This window comes from Gobius niger, assembly GCF_951799975.1.
Source record: "Gobius niger genome assembly, chromosome: 16".
Lineage (NCBI taxonomy): Eukaryota > Metazoa > Chordata > Actinopteri > Gobiiformes > Gobiidae > Gobius > Gobius niger.
The window spans coordinates 29148460-29167003 of record NC_136867.1 but is presented as its reverse complement, the minus strand read 5'-3'; the positions used below and the strand labels follow the sequence as shown (position 1 = coordinate 29167003).

Here is an 18544-nt window from a genome sequence, read left to right as displayed (position 1 = left end):
TTTGTGGGTTTGGATGTTGCCTGTGTAAACCTTAAATGAGTCAAACTTAAAAAGGTTCATTTATTTCATGGTTTCCACAGCAAGTCAAAGGTGATGCTTTTCAATGCCTTTTTAACCCCTTAACTCCCACCTGAACCGAGCACATTTTCTCCAGTTTGGCTTTACCCCAATCCAAAAGCTTCTGGAAAAAAGCTGTGAAAATAGCAACAAAACTGAGACGAAAACAATGATGGAAATGTGACAAAAAAGTGAGAAAACATTGACAAAAAAATTACGAAAAAATGACAAAAATGTGAAAAAATATGACAAAAAAATTACAGAAATGTGGCAAAAATGTGACAAAAAAGGACAAAAAATTGACACAAATTTGAGAAAATGTGACAAAAAATCACAAAAACATTGACAAAAAGTTACAAAATTGAGTTGAATACCCAACAAAAATGTGATGACGCGAGGAAAAAGATCCTCTCGGTTCAGGCGGGAGTTAAGAGGTTAAAGCCTAAATACTGTATTTTCAAGTGCAAAAATGAGTTCACGTTTGAGCCAAAGATGCACTGCAAAAAGTACATATCAAGCTTTGCCTTATATTACTTGAATTGAGGAAATAAATCTAATTTAGCCTTATTTCCTGATCAGACCAAGTTTTGCTTGTTTGAGGACATTTCAGACGGTTCTAAGGAAAATCTCTAGGGATGCATCGATACCACTTTTTCTAAAACCGATACGAGTACGAGTACTTTGATTTAAGTACTTGCCGATACCAACATTCTTACTTTTTTCACAGAAGATTGGTTTGTAATTAGTTCATTGACTCATGTACATTTCCTTGAGTCTTTACTTCAGCTCCTGTAGTTTTTCTCGTGTGTTTGTAGTAACTTGAAAACAGCGTTTTCATTGTTCTGCTGCAGCTCATTTTCCCTCAATATAAACATGCTGTATGTCTTTAGTTTGGATTTTCTGAGGACTTTTTAGTCGCTGGGTTAGTTTTTCAGATGAATAAACCCCTGGGCTTAAAACGGCATCAGAATGGCTCAAACTGCGCTAGCCGCGAGTTAGCAACGTTAGCCTGTATGTTGTAAACACTGCAGACGCTGCAGCACAAACAGCATTTAGCTCTGGTTAAATCCAGCTCAGACTCTGATTTAGAGAGCGCAGTCTGTAATAAAGTCAGCTCTATGTGGATTATTGTGTTTACACTAAACTATTCTCCAGTTTGTTGCTTCTTCTCTCCTCAGCTGAGAGCTGCGCCTCGTAGCTGCGCCTCGTAGCTGCGCCTCGTAGGCGCGCTGGCCGCACGTCAAATGGTATCGGTTTCTGGTATTGGGATCTCATGAATGAGTACAAGCATGTGGTATCGGCCCGATACCCGATACTGGTATCGGTGCAGCCCTAAAAATCTCGCTTGAAATAAGAAAGTAAAACTGCCAATGAATAAGACCAATTTTCTGACCCCATTGGCAAAGAAAATGACCTGAAATAAGGACGAAATGTATTGAAACGAGTCAGAAACATCTCAGAACAAGTGAAATAATCTAATAATCTCACCGAGTCAAAACAACTAAAATGTGGATTATTCTGCTCAAATTGAGACGTTTATACTAATCTAGTTAATTACTTTTGCAGTGTGGTTTTTCTGTTTTTGTAAGTGCAGAGTAAACAAACGTCTGAACAAAGTCATGTTTGTGCTGAAGTCGTGAAGTAGGAGCTCTTTCGAACCTACTCTGGAGACGCCTGTTCTGCCAGAGCTCGGTGATTGTGAAATATATCTGTTTGGAACGCGCTGTCTTTAACATTTGTGAAAGTCTGGAGCAAAATAAATGCAATGAAAAGTCATGCTAAAGTTCCCTCTTCTTCTCATTTATCATCCTGCTGCTTGATTTTTTCATCTACACTGGTGTAAGACAGAGAAGAGATGACTTTTTGGAAGCTTCATCAAAACTGGAGAAAACATTGTAATTGTAAAGGTCAGCTGTGTTCTGGTCTGTCAAACTGCCTGTGTGGTTTCTGTGTTCCTCATTGTTTTACCGGACGCCTTTGTTCGTCTTTGTGTGTTTTTGTGGAGGTTCAGACGATGTTTTTTTACTGCAAAGAGTCAATAATGATCCTGAACCTTCCTAAAAAAGAGTCCACTGCCCAGAAGATGTGATGAAAAAGTGACCAAAATACGTTAACAGAAACGCTTTAAAAAGTCAATCAGTTTTGCAGCTTTTAGATTTGGGTAAAGGCTCAGGTTCATTCATTTCTCATCAGCTTCCCGTCGTTTGAAGCTGGGAGTTTCTTCTTTCTCCGTGTGTTTTCCCTGATTATTGCCTCTGAGATCCGCTTTGTCAGAATCCTCGTCCCGCTCCCAGTTCAGATAAATAATGTATACGGCGTTTAATTTCTGTCGCTTCAAACATGTCGCCGCCTCCCTCCCGGGACGCCGCGTACAAAGCGTTTAAACTGAGGGAGAGGAGGAGGAGGGAGACGGCCCGGGGGAGGTGTCGCGGAGGAGGAGGAGGAGGAGGAGGAGGAGGATGTTTGTTTTAGATGAACTCGCAGATCCACAGGAACAGGTGCACGTCAGATGCTCTTCCACTCAAAATCAAACCACAGCAGGAGAAAAAACCTCCTCTTACCACCAGACAAAACCAAATGCATTCTCTCCTCTTTGCCATTGTCGTCACTTTTTATTTCCCTTATGTGTTTTTGTCACTTTTTTAATAGCACTTGTTGTTGCTGGATTTTTGTCATTTTTTTTGCTGGATTTTTGTCTTTTTTTTTGCTGGATTTTTGTCATTTTTTTTGCTGGATTTTTGTCATTTTTTTGCTGGATTTTTGACTTTTTTTGCTTGATTTTTGTCTTTTTTTTGCTGGATTTTTGTCACTTTTTTGCTGGATTTTTATCACTTTTTTTACTGGATTTTTGTCTTTTTTTTGCTGGATTTTTGTCATTTTTTTACTGGATTTTTGTCATTTTTTTGCTGGATTTTTGTCCTTTTTTTTGCTGGATTTTTGTCATTTTTTGCTGGATTTTTGTCATTTTTTTACTGGATTTTTGTCTTTTTTTGGCTGGATTTTTGTCATTTTTTTTGCTGGATTTTTGTCTTTTTTTTGCTGGATTTTTGTCATTTTTTGCTGGATGTTTGTCATTTTTTTGCTGGATTTTTGACTTTTTTTGCTTGATTTTTGTCTTTTTTTTGCTGGATTTTTGTCACTTTTTTGCTGGATTTTTGTCACTTTTTTTACTGGATTTTTGTCTTTTTTTTGCTGGATTTTTGTCATTTTTTTACTGGATTTTTGTCATTTTTTTGCTGGATTTTTGTCACTTTTTTTGCTGGATTTTTGTCACTTTTTTGCTGGATTTTTGTCACTTTTTTTACTGGATTTTTGTCTTTTTTTTGCTGGATTTTTGTCATTTTTTTACTGGATTTTTGTCATTTTTTTGCTGGATTTTTGTCACTTTTTTTGCTGGATTTTTGTCATTTTTTGCTGGATTTTTGTCTTTTTTTGCTGGATTTTTGTCTTTTTTTTGCTGGATTTTTGTCATTTTTTGCTGGATTTTTGTCTTTTTTTGCTGGATTTTTGTCTTTTTTTTGCTGGATTTTTGTCATTTTTTGCTGGATTTTTGTCTTTTTTTGCTGGATTTTTGTCTTTTTTTTGCTGGATTTTTGTCATTTTTTGCTGGATTTTGTCTTTTTTTTTGCTGGATTTTTGTCATTTTTTTGCTGGATTTTTGTCATTTTTTGCTGGATTTTTGTCTTTTTTTGCTGGATTTTTGTCTTTTTTTTGCTGGATTTTTGTCATTTTTTGCTGGATTTTGTCTTTTTTTTTGCTGGATTTTTGTCATTTTTTTGCTGGATTTTTGTCATTTTTTTGCTGGATTTTTGTCATTTTTTGCTGGATTTTTGTCATTTTTTTGCTGGATTTTTGTCATTTTTTGCTGGATTTTTGTCTTTTTTTGCTGTTTTTTTGTCATTTTTTGCTGGATTTTTTTTTTTTTTTGCTGGATTTTTGTCATTTTTGTCAATTTACATCCTCATTTTCTTCTCGTTTTTGGTTGCCATTTTGAAGAAGCTTTTAGATTTGGAGAATTTGAAGAACAGGAGAACAGGATCCCTGACATGACTATGAGGAACTAATGTCACCTATTTTATGCTTTCATAGAAAAATATGGTGATTTTTTCAGAGACAAATCTACATATGGACAGAGCAAGGTTTAAAAGGTTTTATTTTGTGATATGTTAGTGAGCAAGATTTGCTCAGAGGGATTTTAGATCTGGATTAGTTTTTGAATAAGCTATTTCAGGGTTTCTATAGGAGGCAGTAAGTCAAATTAATAGCTTTTTGATAGAGATGCACCAGCAGCTTTTTTGCTTCCGATACCGATACTGGGGTTTTGAGTATCTGCCGATATCGGTTATTAACCGATACCAAGAGACTTTGTTAAAAGTGCTGTGAGTAAAAAAGTGAATGTTCCACTTTTCTCCATTTAACCCTTTAATAGAAAATATATTTGTGGAGGTCAAAACTCAGACTGAATTGCCCATGTCCATATTCACAGAGATGTATTCGATAAAAGTTGTGTTTTTACCCCCGATATCGTATTTTTTTCAGTATCGGCTCCGATATCCGACACCAGTATTGGATCGGTGCCTCACAACTTTTTAAAAATTGCTGTATAAAATTAGAAGAAAGAAGTTTATTAGAAGAAGTTTTGATTTAATGCCGATTTGAAGGAATTAGATATTGAAAAAACCCTCCCCTCCTGGTCCAGTTCATGTAAGGCTGAACATTGAGTTTACGTTTTCTTTGCTGGTTTACCTGTTGGTCCTGGTCTGCGCCGCGCTCCTCCTGCTGGCCGGCGTGTGGTACTGCAGGCTGTTGAGTCTCACCGCCATCTGCTCCAGCGCCGCCCTCTGGGCCTCGAACTGACCCGAGATCAGCTCCTCCTGCCACACAAAGACACGCAGGTCAGTGATCATGAAACACATCTGTGTCTTTAACATCAGAGGAAAGTCCCGCCCTCTTCCGATCGTCCTCATTAAGTTTCTTCAACAATTCTGCTTTAAACGTCCATTTTTAAACGGAAACAGCAGCTTCTGAGCTATAGAAAATTGAGACCGACATTTCTTCTTCTGAGACACTGAAGAGGCACCGAGAGCCCCCCCTGCAGTACAGAGGAGGCGCCACAAGAGGAGCTACAGGAAACAAGGAAGGGACAAACCAGGAGGAGAAAAAGGAAGGAGGGGGAGGAGCTGACCTGTGCAGGACACCATGCTCTAAAACAGGGACAAGCCCAGGAGGAGACTGAAGGCAGTGCTACGGTTTCCTCGACCTCCATAAACAAACTGCAAGTTGAAAGCTAAGGCCAACAAAACTGAGTAGGGCTGGGTACTGTTGTTGTTTTTTTCGATACCACTACTTTAACGATACCTGCTTTTCGGTGCCTGTGCCTTAACAGTACTTTTTTCGATACCTGTGTTATTTTAATTGAGTTAAAATAATGTGCAGGAAAAGTATCGTTTAGGAGGAAGTCCAAACACGGCACATCAGAAAACAGGAGCCGAAGCGTCGCCTGGAACTTCATGTTTTTCTCAGAATTCCCACTAAAGCCGTGATAAAAAGAGAGTTCGGACATTATTCCCTCCTGAGCTGCAGGAACAGACCAGATCCACATCAGGACCGTTTACTGAAGATAAACTTTTCTAAACTCACTGAGCTGTTGGACAGTGAAAGCTCCTCACACGTCACAGATCTGTTACATAGTGAGAGCGCTCACTCTGTCACTGACAATGCACCATAACTGTTCCAAACATGGCAAATGCAGAGTGAGCCTCACCTTTTCCAGAGACAATCTTTGATCCCAAACGCTCCAGTGCAGCTGGAGTTTAAACAACAGGAACTTCAGGCTCTGCGGCTAAAGCTAAAGGTAAAGGTAAAGCTAAAGGTAAAGCTAAAGGTAAAGCTAAAGGTAAAGGTAAAGCTAAAGGTAAAACTAAAGCTAAAGGTAAAGCTAAAGGTAAAACTAAAGGTAAAGCTAAAGCTAAAGGTAAAGCTAAAGGTAAAGCTAAAGGTAAAGCTAAAGCTAAAGGTAAAGCTAAAGCTAAAGGTAAAGCTAAAGGTAAAGCTAAAGCTAAAGGTAAAGCTAAAGCTAAAGGTAAAGCTAAAGCTAAAGGTAAAGCTAAAGGTAAAGCTAAAGGTAAAGGTAAAGCTAAAGGTAAAGCTAAAGGTAAAGCTAAAGCTAAAGGTAAAGCTAAAGCTAAAGGTAAAGCTAAAGGTAAAGCTAAAGCTAAAGGTAAAGCCCATGTGTTTCTTGTTGTCACTGCTTTTCTCTTTGTCTAAGAGTCTAGTTTCTTATTCAGTCCAGGTTTAGTCCTGGTTTAGTCCTGGTTTAGTCCTGGTTTAGTCCTGGTTTAGTCCTGGCTCAGACCGCGGCTCTGCCATCTCTGATAATGACTGATTTGTGCTGAAGCTGCTCATGAGTTCAGGCTTTTTTAGACTCTAGACTTTAGACTGTGGATCATTTACTGACGTTTGGAGAGAAAAAGTACCGAAAATTAGCACAAAAAAAAAAAAGTTTTTCGATACCGCCCCCTATAGGAGCTTTTCGGTTTCACGGCGCCCAGCCCGAAAACTGAGTGTAGGTTTTTCGTCGTGTTTTTGTCTCACTTTTGTTTTTTTTATTGTGTTTTTGTTGCTTTTCCTGCATGTTTTTGTTGCTCTTTCGTCACACTTTTTTTTCAAGAAGCTTTTAGATTTGGTTAAAGCTGAACTGCAGAAAACGCACTAGGTTCAGGTGAGGGTTAAGAGGTTAAAAGTCTCCCCAGACTCCTCCCTCGGTGGTCGGCGGTCGGCGTGGCGTGATGTATGTATGATGTTTGCTCCTCTCCATAATCTCCTCAGCCGTGGCCCCTCCCCCTCTGACATGAGTGGCTAACCTGCTCGTATCGCCTGATTGCCTCCTCAGCCTCTGAAACGCGGCTCCGGGTGTTGTTTCGAGGGCGGATGCGGCTTTTTCGAGGAGCTCTCAGCCGCGCTCGGACACGGACGCGCTTCCGCCGCCGCCGCCGCAGAATTAGACACAAATCCACACTCCAGATACGGAGCATTTACATAAAGACGAGATGGAAATGTCACGCGGGAAACGGGAGCGCGAGGCTTTATCTTTACCATAAGTGGATTGTAATCAGAAGGTCCTGAGAGGAGGCAGGAGCTGCAGCAGTTTATCTGTACCGCGCTATTCGTACATAAAGTCACGCAGGAAACAAGAGCAGGAGACACAAAGTTATCCAGAAAACAAGAGCAGGAGACACGAAGTTCTCCAGAAAACAAGAGCAGGAGACACAAAGTTATCCAGAAAACAAGAGCAGGAGACACAAAGTTCTCCAGAAAACAAGAGCAGGAGACACAAAGTTATCCAGAAAACAAGAGCAGGAGACACAAAGTTATCCAGAAAACAAGAGCAGGAGACACAAAGTTCTCCAGAAAACAAGAGCAGGAGAAACAAAGTTCTCCAGAAAACAAGAGCAAGAGACACAAAGTTATCCAGAAAACAAGAGCAGGAGACACAAAGTTCTCCAGAAAACAAGAGCAGGAGACACAAAGTTCTCCAGAAAACAAGAGCAGGAGACACAAAGTTCTCCAGAAAACAAGAGCAGGAGACACAAAGTTATCCTGAAAACAAGAGCAGGAGACACAAAGTTCTCCAGAAAACAAGAGCAGGAGACACAAAGTTCTCCAGAATACAAGAGCAGGAGACGCAAAGTTCTCCAGAAAACAAGAGCAGGAGACGCAAAGTTCTCCAGAAAACAAGAGCAGGAGACACAAAGTTATCCAGAAAACAAGAGCAGGAGACACAAAGTTCTCCAGAAAACAAGAGCAGGAGACACAAAGTTATCCTGAGCGGGAACAAGAATCAGAAAAACATAAAGAATCATAGGAAATGTCACTAAAAGTGAATAGAGCCGGTAAGATCCTTTCATTCTTGTCATATTCCTTAAAAAGACCTGTTTTCAGCCTGGATTTGAACATGGTTGAGTTGAGCCTTTCTCACATCTTCAGGAAGTCAAACCGTGTTTGGTCAACCTGGCTAACTCCAGGCTGCTGTGTGGCTCGAATCATTTGGAACTGCACAGCAGCCTGGGGACCATGGCCGAAATGTTTGCATGGATTTGGGAATCAATCACAGAACGAGGAGGGACGGCGAGAGGATGACGAGCTATTCGATAAACGGAAGCTTGATCAAACATGACAGCAGCAGACACCACACTATTTTTCAATCAAGCTTTAGTCCGTGTTCTAAATAGTTTATCTCTAAAGTTTACAGCGGGTACGTCATACGTCATCGGATACGATGATATGATTGGCTGTGGCCTCGTGCAGACGCATAAACGAGTATGGACGATCGTAAACCACACCTCTCCTACCAGAACATGAACTGGTCTCCCCAGACTAAATATCACTTGTGATTTGAGTCTGGTGTTAGCCAGGCTACTGTTCAGTCCTGACGGAGGTCATTTAACAATGTACATTATTTGTCGATGTTTTGTTAATGCAGGAGACAAAAAACAGCCCGACAAATATTTTAGTTTCTCATCTCGTTTCACATAAAAGCTTGAGTCAGTCCATTACATTACAAAGCAGCTGTAACGCGACCTCCGGAGCGCCTCTCTGAGGCGGTCTCTCACACACACACATGCACGCGTGCTTAGTGAGGACACTCATAGACATAATGTATTTCGGAGACCCTAACCAAACAGTCCTTCAAATAAGTGAGGACCACCCAAAATGTCCTCACTTTACAAAAATGTCCTCACTCAAACTGGTCCTCACAATGTCCTAAGTACAAGTACACACACACACACACACACACACACACACACACACACAAGCTTGTACTGCTATCTTAGTGAGGACACTCACTAAGCAAGTAGCTGAACTTTTAGTTTTTTTTTGTTTTGTTTTTTTAATCTGCAAAAACTAAAATGTTGCCTTGCTTTTCTGTGAAAAATAAATCAGGTAAAAAAATACCTAAGGCAAAACTACCGAAGGCGCGACTGGAGAGGTGGGAGTCTGTAAGAGCGACTGAAGCGGTGAGGTTGTTGCATGAGAGGAACTAAAACCTCATTTTGAGAAAAGCAGCTCTAAGGTTTTGTACCGAGACACACATTTCATCGCCGGCTCTCGTATTTGGATTACAGCGTCATCATGGTCACCCTTCAGGACACGTGGACATAAATCTTTCAATATCTGTGAATGAATGTGCGAGGGGGGGCCGGCCTTGTGAAGCGACGTTGTAGCTACTCCTCACGACAAAACATCCTCAAATACGGGGCACGGTTGGTCTATTTTATTCTCTAACAGGAAAACTCAGACGTTAAGGGACAAAACGAGCTTAAAAATCAATACTTTCAGACATTCGCACAGGCCTCTGCAGCTCCTTTCCTCTGCAAACCCCCCCAAACCCCCCAAACCCCCCCGCCCTAGAACAGGTTTCCGTCCTGTCACACTGTCGTTTAAGATCCTCCGCCGCGCCATCCAAACCAATATCCCCGGAACGCGCCGCAGAAATTGCCAAACAAAGCGCGGCGTCCGTCGGCACTTGGGCGGAAAGTGCGGCGTTACCGAGCGGTACAGTGCGGCCTAACCTCTCGCTGATTGTGTTCCTGCGTTTGTTTATTAGCGGCGTGATTGTGGGCCCGTTGGCGGGGGTGACCTTTTCCATCCCGGGACCTCCTCCTCCTCCTCCTTCTTCCTCCCCGCGTGTCTGATTCGCGCGGCGGCATTAGCTGGAGCTGTTTGTACACACCGCGCCTCATCTCCATACGCTTTGGATGCAATTACCTCCCGAGTGGCTCTATATGATTGTGGCGAAGCGTTTGAAGGATAATTTGCGAGTCGGAGCGCGTTGATTTTCTCATACCGGACCAATTCTTAGTCCATTACGGCGCGGCGACGGGCGGACGAGTGCGGCGCCGCGTGTTTATTTAGATCATTTATCGGGAGTCTGGGAGAAGCAGAAGCCACTCAAGAGTCTGTCATTGTGCCGCTCTGACAAAGTCGCGCAAATCAGATGGAAATTTCTCCAATATGTGGGATATAAGGCCCGGGCGAGGCTGAGGCGAGGCTGAGGCGGGACTGAAGGCGAGGCTTTAAAGAGGAGGCGCTGCGGGTCAATGAGGGAGGGAAAGAAAATGTGGAGGAATCAGTTTGAAACTTTCTCTGTGGATTAACCTCTTAACGCCCACCTGAACATGTTTTCTCCAAATTCTCCAAATCTAAAAGCTTCTACAAAACAGCGATAAAAAACGAGAGGAAACTGAGGATGTAAACACAACAAAAAACGCTTAAAAGTGACCAAAAAAAAACTCAAACAAAAAAAGTGACAAAAGAGCAACACAAAAGACAAAAAAACGTCAAAAAATGACAAAAAATCCAGCAAAAAAAGGACAAAAATACAGCAAAAAAAATGACAAAAATCCAGAAAAAAATGACAAAAATCCAGCAAAAAAAAGACAAAAATCCAGCAAAAAAAAAGACAAAAATCCAGCAAGAAAAAAAGACAAAAATCCAGCAAAAAAGTTACAAAAATCCAGCAAAAAAATCACAAAAATCCAGAAAAAAGTGACAAAAATCCAGCAAAAAAAATGACAAAAATCCAGCAAAAAAGTGACAAAAATCCAGCAAAAAAGTGACAAAAATCCAGCAAAAATGACAAAAAATCAGCACAAAAAAATGACAAAAATCCAGCAGAAAAAAAGACAAAAAACGTGACGACAATGGCAAAGAGGAGAGAATGCATTTGGTTTAGGCGGGTGGTAAGAGGTTAAAGACGTTCATATATGAGGGGGAAATGTATGGCAAGTTTTCTGTCATTTTATGTTTCAGATAAAAAAAAAAGAGGGACTTTATGCATAAAAATGGCTGAAATTGACAATATTATCATGAATCTGAATATAGGCAGGTTTATATGTGAGGTTTTATTTTGGGAACTTATTTGCTGATACGATTTGAGGGATTTTGGATTTAGTTTTTGAATCGTAAGCTACTTTTTGCCTTGTTTTTGGGTTCAAAGCTCAATAAATGTGACAAGATTCGTACATGAGAAATGTTGATATTCAAAACTAAATTGGAAACAACTTTTGAGCAAAAGAAGATGTTAAATTGAATTGCAGCTGAATTTGTTTTTGCCGAATGCCTTGGTCGGCCACGATAAAAAAAAAAAGTTTTTTTTTAGGACGGCGTATCTCAGAAAATATCGCGATAAACGATAATATTGAGTATAATACAAATATTGTAGGCAATAAAAAGAAAACTGTGATGAACTATTTTATGATTTTATTAATGACCTGACAAGACCTGACAAGGACAAGATCGCGAGTACAAGCAGCTGAAATGAGTTTCCTTCGCAGGGTGGCTGGGCGCACCCTCCGAGATCGGGTGAGGAGCTCAGTTACCCGGGAGGAGCTCGGAGTAGAGTCGCTGCTCCTTCACGTCGAAAGGAGCAGCTGAGGTGGCTCGGGCATCTGTTCCGGATGCCTCCTGGTCGCCTCCTGCGGGAGGTGTTCCAGGCATGTTCCAGTGGGACAAGGCCTCGTGGAAGACCCAGGACACGGTGGTGGGACTATGTCTCCGAGCTGGCCTGGTGTCGCCTCGGGGTCAGAACAGCTGGAGGAGGTGTTTGTGGATCGAGAGGTTTGGGCATGAGACGCTGCCCCCGCGACCCGGCCCCGGAAAAAGCGGAAGAAAATGGATGGATAGACAAAAACTCACTTCTGTGTTAAATTAAACCTGGTTAGACTAAAATGTATATTACATGTATGGATTCAGATAAATCTGTATTTCTGCAAAGCAGATCTATAAATGATCTGGATACATGTGGGACACGGCTCATGTGCTCAGTGCTTTAGGCACAGGCGGGCGGGATGGATGCTCCGCTCACTCAGGCTGTGATAGCTTCATTCTTCTGTTGATTTTAAGCATACGCAGCACGTGCATTTATCAAGACTAAAAATCTTATCCCCTCCTGGAACCCGGAGCCCGAATGATCCTGGAGCTCTGTGGTCGGGGCTTCGTGCCCCTGTAGGGTCTCCCAGGACAAACAGGTCCTACAGGTGACGGGTCAGACAAAGAGCGGGTCAGAAGCCCCTTATGAGAGACCATGAGGCCGTCCTTCTGTGGACCCACCACCTGCAGGAGGCCCTACAGGGGCTGGTCCAGTGTGATCTGGGCAAAGGACAAGTGGAAAAACATGGATGGATAAAAATGTCATTGTCCTTTATTTTACTTATCGAGCGATAAGTCGATATAGTAATTATCGAGTATATATATATATATATACAAATGTCTGCAATAAAAATAGTCGGGCGATGTCATTGAGAGGGTTCTGTCTCCAAGGAAAAAAAAATATTTTCAAAGAAATCATTTTTAGAACCCTTTACTAAAGGTCAGATGTTGTTTAAGTTTAATCCCTTTGTCTGCACATGCACCTGTGTATATTCATCCCGTCTTTAGCCGCTGCTGTCTCCCACACAGGAAATGACCATATTTGGATTACAGCGTCACCTCGGTCACAGCCTTTCCTGCTACACGTGGATACCAAACATGTATCAGTGAATGAATAAGCGTGGGGAAACACCAGGGAGCGACACAGACATGTAGGAGTCACTTCCTGGATTAATCTCAGAGAATAAACATCATAAAGAGAGAGTTTAAAACATCTTGCCTTAAAAGCTGATGATCTGGTTTGATTCCATGAGAGCTGAAGTGTTGTAAATGATCCGCAGAGTGGCTTTAAAGGTGTAAACAGAGCGTCTGGCTCTGTCTCTCAGGCTGAGTGACAGCTTTGGCCGCGGGTGAACCCCAGGACTCCGCTCTCACTCACACACAGAAAACATGAGTGGACTAAGTGGGATCTGCTAAACTGCAGCTCACGCACAAACTAAACGTCCCTAAAGCATCTTCACGTCTCGGAGCTGCTGCTTGTTATCGAGGGAATTAGCAGGAATTTATGAGAATTAAGGCGAGACTCTGCAGGTGAGAACATCGACTTTCACACACTGGTCAATGCTGGGATTAGTTTCTCTTAAACTAAACAAGATCAGAAAAAATAATGAAATGTCTGAAAACATGCATCGCATCCTTTGGGTGGCAGAGTGGTTAGCGCTTCAGTTTAACAGTGACTTAAATAACCAGACATGCAAACATAGACATAGTGAGAAAGGTGACAGTTCACGGGGCCACGGCAGAACACGTGGTTTTTGCACAGAACACGTAGATTCCATGATTAATGCACTCAAACAATCCACTATTTTGCAGTGATGATGGAAAACTATATTGATTCAACACTAAACTTTCATTTTCTTTCAGAACTGCAGTAATGGCTTCAGTTTCACCACAGAAGTGGACATAGAAGTAAAGGATTTGAACATAATGTGGAATTCCAAATCAGATTCTGTTCATCAGAAGAGACTGCCTTCTGTTTGAATTATATTTAAAAAGGACAACATATTATTACATTTTCGATTTTTAAATATAGATTTCGAACTTTTATTGACTATTTATAAAAATATAGCATACACTGCATACCCAATATGCCACCCTTTACCAGACTAAATAAAATGGTATCAGTTTTGTTCTGGCTTCAGTGGGCAAATGGTTTGGCAATATTGAATAGTTGCAAGTCTCTTTGGACACGTTCAGTTTTAGTAAACTTGTCATAACGTCTCTGATCAGCAGAAACCACGTCAGAACCGCTCATATCTGTGAGCACCCAATGACCACACGGTCCACCTGGAGAGGTCAGCCCTCTCCTCACTGACCACACGGTCCACCTGGAGAGGTCAGCCCTCTCCTCAATGACCACACGGTCCACCTGGAGAGGTCAGCCCTCTCCTCACTGACCACACGGTCCACCTGGAGAGGTCAGCCCTCTCCTCAATGACCACACGGTCCACCTGGAGAGGTCAGCCCTCTCCTCTCCTCACTGACCACACGGTCCACCTGGAGAGGTCAGCCCTCTCCTCAATGACCACAGTCCACCTGGAGAGGTCAGCCCTCACTGACCGCAACCGCGCATTAAACGAGTGCAGAGCGCACAGAGCCACGGGCACCTGCCCGGTCAATTTAGGATTTAGCCTCAAAGTAAATGTAGCTTTCCGTTAGCTTTATAGGTTAGCTTATCCCGTTTCACGCGGTTGCGCGCTGTGTCGGCGTAACTCTGTTGTGCTGATGCATTAGCCGCTAGCTACGAAGTAAAAGCCGTAAAAGTTCACTTGTCGAAATATAAAGTGGTATAACTTTCACCTCAGCGTCAGCGCGAAGTCTCATGCGGTTCATCGGCCTCAGTGGTGCGTCTGTTGGAGCAGGGTTAGTTTAATATAATAGATCCATGGGTTAGCGAGCAGACGAGCTACAGTCAGCCGGTGGATGCGGGCGGCTGTTGCGCTGCCCAGGTGAAGTGAGCGAGAGGGCGGGGCAGTGGGGCAGCCTAGAGCTGGAGGCTCCTCTGGCTGAAGCCTCGGGGAAATGGCATATTTGGCCTAACAGCAGCAGTGAACATTTTACAAGCCTCAGCCAGTGCATAGTTTATTTACACGTTACACGCCATAGACCCCCCCCCCCCCCCCCCCCCTTCACTTTCTTTTATTGCAGATCTACACGATTCACGTGAATGGCATTTTCCGAGGTAAAACGGCGAATTTTGCCTAAAGGCGACAGATTTGCATGTATGTGGAAAAAACCCACTGCCCAAACCCAGCAAACCCAGCAGAGCCGAGAGCCGGGGTTTCGGTTAATTCTGCCTCAACATGGACTGAACCGGAGCTAAACCGGGACATAATGTAATGTAAGGCTGCGGTTTTCTAAGCCGAACACCTTTCTACCAAAGTCTGTGCTCGCGGAAAAATGAACTTATTTCCTGTCGCTTCTCCACAGCGAGGCGGGAATAAATGTGCCGGGGTTTGGAAAAAGAAGAGCCGGAGTTTCACCAGAAACACTCAAATGCAGAGGAATCAATTTGAAACTTCTGCTGCAGATACAGGACATAAGATCAGCGACGGAATCTGAAGAGTGGAAATAATGAATGAGCCAGGTTTAAATTCATAACAACTGGTATTAATTACAAAGATTTAGGTATTACAAAAAATATGAACAAATACCAGGATGGAGCGACTAAAGTGCAGATGTTAAAGAGAGAGCGGCCCAAAAGTTTAGTCCCTTTGTCTGCACATGCGCCTCGAGGATATTCCTGCCGTCAAAGGAAATGACCATATTTGGGATTGCAGCATCAGGAAAAGAAGGAAGGAAGGGAAGAAGGAAGGAAAGAAAGAAAGAAGGAAGAAAGAAGGAAGGAAAGAAAGAAGGAAAAAGGGAAGGGAAGAAGAAAGGAAGGAAGGATGGATAGAAGGCCCTAAAGTTTAGTCTCTCTGTCTGCACATGCACCTGTGTATATTCCTCCCGTCTTTAGCCACTGCTGTCTCCCACACAGGAAATGCCCATATTTGGATTACAGCGTCATCTCGTTCACAGCCTTTCCTGCTACACGTGGATACCAAACATGTCAGTGTTTAGGTTCTACTGGTACCAAAAGAAGGCACCGAAATAACGTTAGATCCAGGTTGTGACTTGGTTAGTTCAGCTAAAAATATTTTTCCAATATTTTCCCCAGTTCCCTATTTTTTTCCTTCCTTTTTGCCCATGTTTTATTACTAATATTTTCCCAGATTTTAGTAAAAGTATCGGAAGGAGTATCGTTTGTACTCTGACAATAAAAGTAAGACGTTAAGGAAGAAAACTCCTGACTCCTGACTCCCCCCCTGACGTCCACACCTCCTCCTCAGTGACGTTTAGTCTGAACCTCGTCTTGTGCAGAAAGAAAAGGATCTTCTTCCCCGACTCCCGCCCCCCCCCGCGTGTGCCCCCCCCCCCCCCCCCCCCGCGCGTGTGCCACCCGCCCTACCCCCCCCCCCCGTGCGTGTGCGCTCGTCCGCGTGCGTGAAGAGCCGCGGGCAGCTTCCAATTTGGCGATAGCGCTCGCAGACGCGCGGAGAGGAGCGCCGCAGTCGGATTAAAAACTTAATTATGTTTTAAAATGATATTTTAATTAAATATGGAAGAGGAAGCAGAAACGGACGGGCACCAAAATAATTACTGAAGCGTCAACAGAACGAAAGCCACGCCCGCCACGCCACCACGCCAGCCCGCACACAGACGCACGGGGACGCGGGTCTGGAGCTCAAAGGTGCAGAAGAGAGAGAGGGGGGGGGTCACTGTCGCCACATGTTTAACACTCACATAACTGAATTGTACGACTCCGGAAACAGGAGCTTTAAGACTCATGACCTGCTCTGGGCAAAGTATTCGGCAGAAACTCGTTAAATCTGTGCTCAGAAAAATAACTTTGCAGCTTCAGAAACACGTATCTGTCTGTGTGATAACTTGATTTTAAAAGTAACTGAGGTAGATTACAAGTTACTCTAAGTTACATTCATCACCTCCTCAACGTCACAATGTAAATGAACCGGTTTTGTCATTTTAACAGAAACAGAAACAAAGCTCCACAGTTTGAGAAAGTGCCGTATTTCCATCTCGTTTATGCCGTGACTCATTTTCAGGCTGAAAATGACAGAACAGTGACTCAACGTTAATCTGACACTGGTCTGAAAAAAGCAACGCGTTTGTTATGTGTTAGAAACTCGTTACTGAAGAAAGTAGTCAGATTAGAGTAACTCCTTAACGGCCAATGACAGAATAATGTAACTATGGGATGTTGTTCTCCTGAGTTCCTCATGTGACGTGATGAAGTTATGTCTCTGTATGTCTCATGTTTGCTCCGGTTCCTCCGGTTCCTCCGGTTCCTCTGGTTCCTCTGCACTGAAAGCAGAGTCTGCAGCTTGTCTCATGTTTGCTCTGGTTCCTCTGGTTCCTCTGGTTCCTCTGCACTGAAAGCAGAGTCTGCAGCTTGTCTCATGTTTGCTCTGGTTCCTCTGGTTCCTCTGGTTCCTCTGCACTGAGAGCAGAGTCTGCAGCTTGACCTTGTGCTCATTCACACATAATGACATGGATTTATTCCACTGAGGCCTTTAATTAGAACGCTACAAATATCGATCTGTGCTGCTGTCATCTCACACCTCACACCTCACACCTCACACCTCGCACCGGGGAGGGGGAGAGGGGAGGAGAGTGGGAGAGGGGAGGAGATGGACGGGCAGAGGCCAAAACGCTTTAATAAACAGCAACGAGAGAGAAATAAGTCATTCTTTTTGAGACTAAAACATCTGAGTTTTCTCTTCCACGTCTTGGTTTAAATGTCAGAGTAGAAACATCACAGCGGTAAAGGCACATGTGTGGGTAAAGTGACTAAACTTTCGGGCCGCTTTGCTTCCCTTTAGTCACTCCTAAATCTCGGTTAAAATGGTAAAGTCGAGCTCTGTGGAAACACGTTTTGGCGCCTGAACCTGAGCTCATTTCAGTTTGGGTAAAAAGTCTCTCCTCGCCGGTTCTCGGACGGCGCCGGAGTCGCCCTGGAGCCAAAGCCGCGTCCGCTGGAGCTGCTGGAAAACCACTTCTTTCCCAATTACAACACGCGCCTTTACCTCCTGCACCAGTTAATTACTTCACCGTAAAACTCGTGGCGATGGCGAGCGCGGAATCCCAGTCCCGGCGCCGCGTGTGGAGAAACCGTTTACTGTGGCGGCGAATGTTCAAAAGGAGAGTCCCGGGTTTTACTCTCAAAGTCAGAACCAAACCAAAGAAAACTCAGCCTTTTCATTATTATATTATATTATATTATATTATATTCTATATCTGGCCGATACCGATCCGATACAGTCTTTTTGCAGTATTATATTTTGATCTAATATATATCATTATGTATTATAGCCGATGGATGTTACAGTAGTTTCACCAGTTGGCTTTTTTTATTAATATGCAAGAAGTTTTTGGCTTTAGCTTTGCATTTTAACCTCTTAACTCCCGCCTGAACCGAGAGGATCTTTTTTCCACACGTCATCAGATTTTTTTTTTCCATCATTTTTTTGGTGGGTATTCAACTCATTTTTTTTTTTAACTTTTTTGTCATTTTTTGTCACATTTTTGTCATTTTTTTCATCAAATTTTTGTCATTTTTTGTCAATTTTTTTTTGTCAAATTTTTATCACATTTCTGTCATTTTTTTGTCCATTTTTTATCATTTCTTTGGTAATTTTTTTGTCAAATTTTGTCACATTTTTGTCACATTTTTGTAATTTTTTTTGTCACATTTTTGTCTTTTTCTTGTCACATTTTTGTCACATTTTTGTCACATTTTTGTCACATTTTTGTCAATTTTTTGTCATTTTTTTGGTCACATTTTTGTCTTTTTTTGTCACATTTTGTCACATTTTTGTCATTTTTTCATCCATTTTTTGTCACTTTTTTGTCACATTTTTGTCATTTTTTGGTCAATTTTTTGTCATTTTTTGGTCAAATTTGGTCAATTTTTGTTAATTTTTTTGTCACATTTTTGTCTTTTTCTTGTCATATTTTTGTCACATTTTTGTAATTTTTTGTAATTTTTAGTCAC

The 18544-nt window shown here is 42.4% G+C and overlaps 1 protein-coding gene across 1 annotated transcript in view; it reads right to left on the bottom strand.

The window, feature by feature from the left end:
• Window positions 1–18544, bottom strand: part of akap6 (A kinase (PRKA) anchor protein 6) — a gene marked incomplete at both ends in the record, with an annotated part of 201823 nt that overhangs the window by 87354 nt on the left and 95925 nt on the right. Inside the window, one exon of the mRNA XM_079574235.1 lies at window positions 4804–4931. Coding sequence (XP_079430361.1) covers window positions 4804–4931 — 128 coding nt within the window. The remainder of the gene's footprint in view (window positions 1–4803; window positions 4932–18544) is intronic.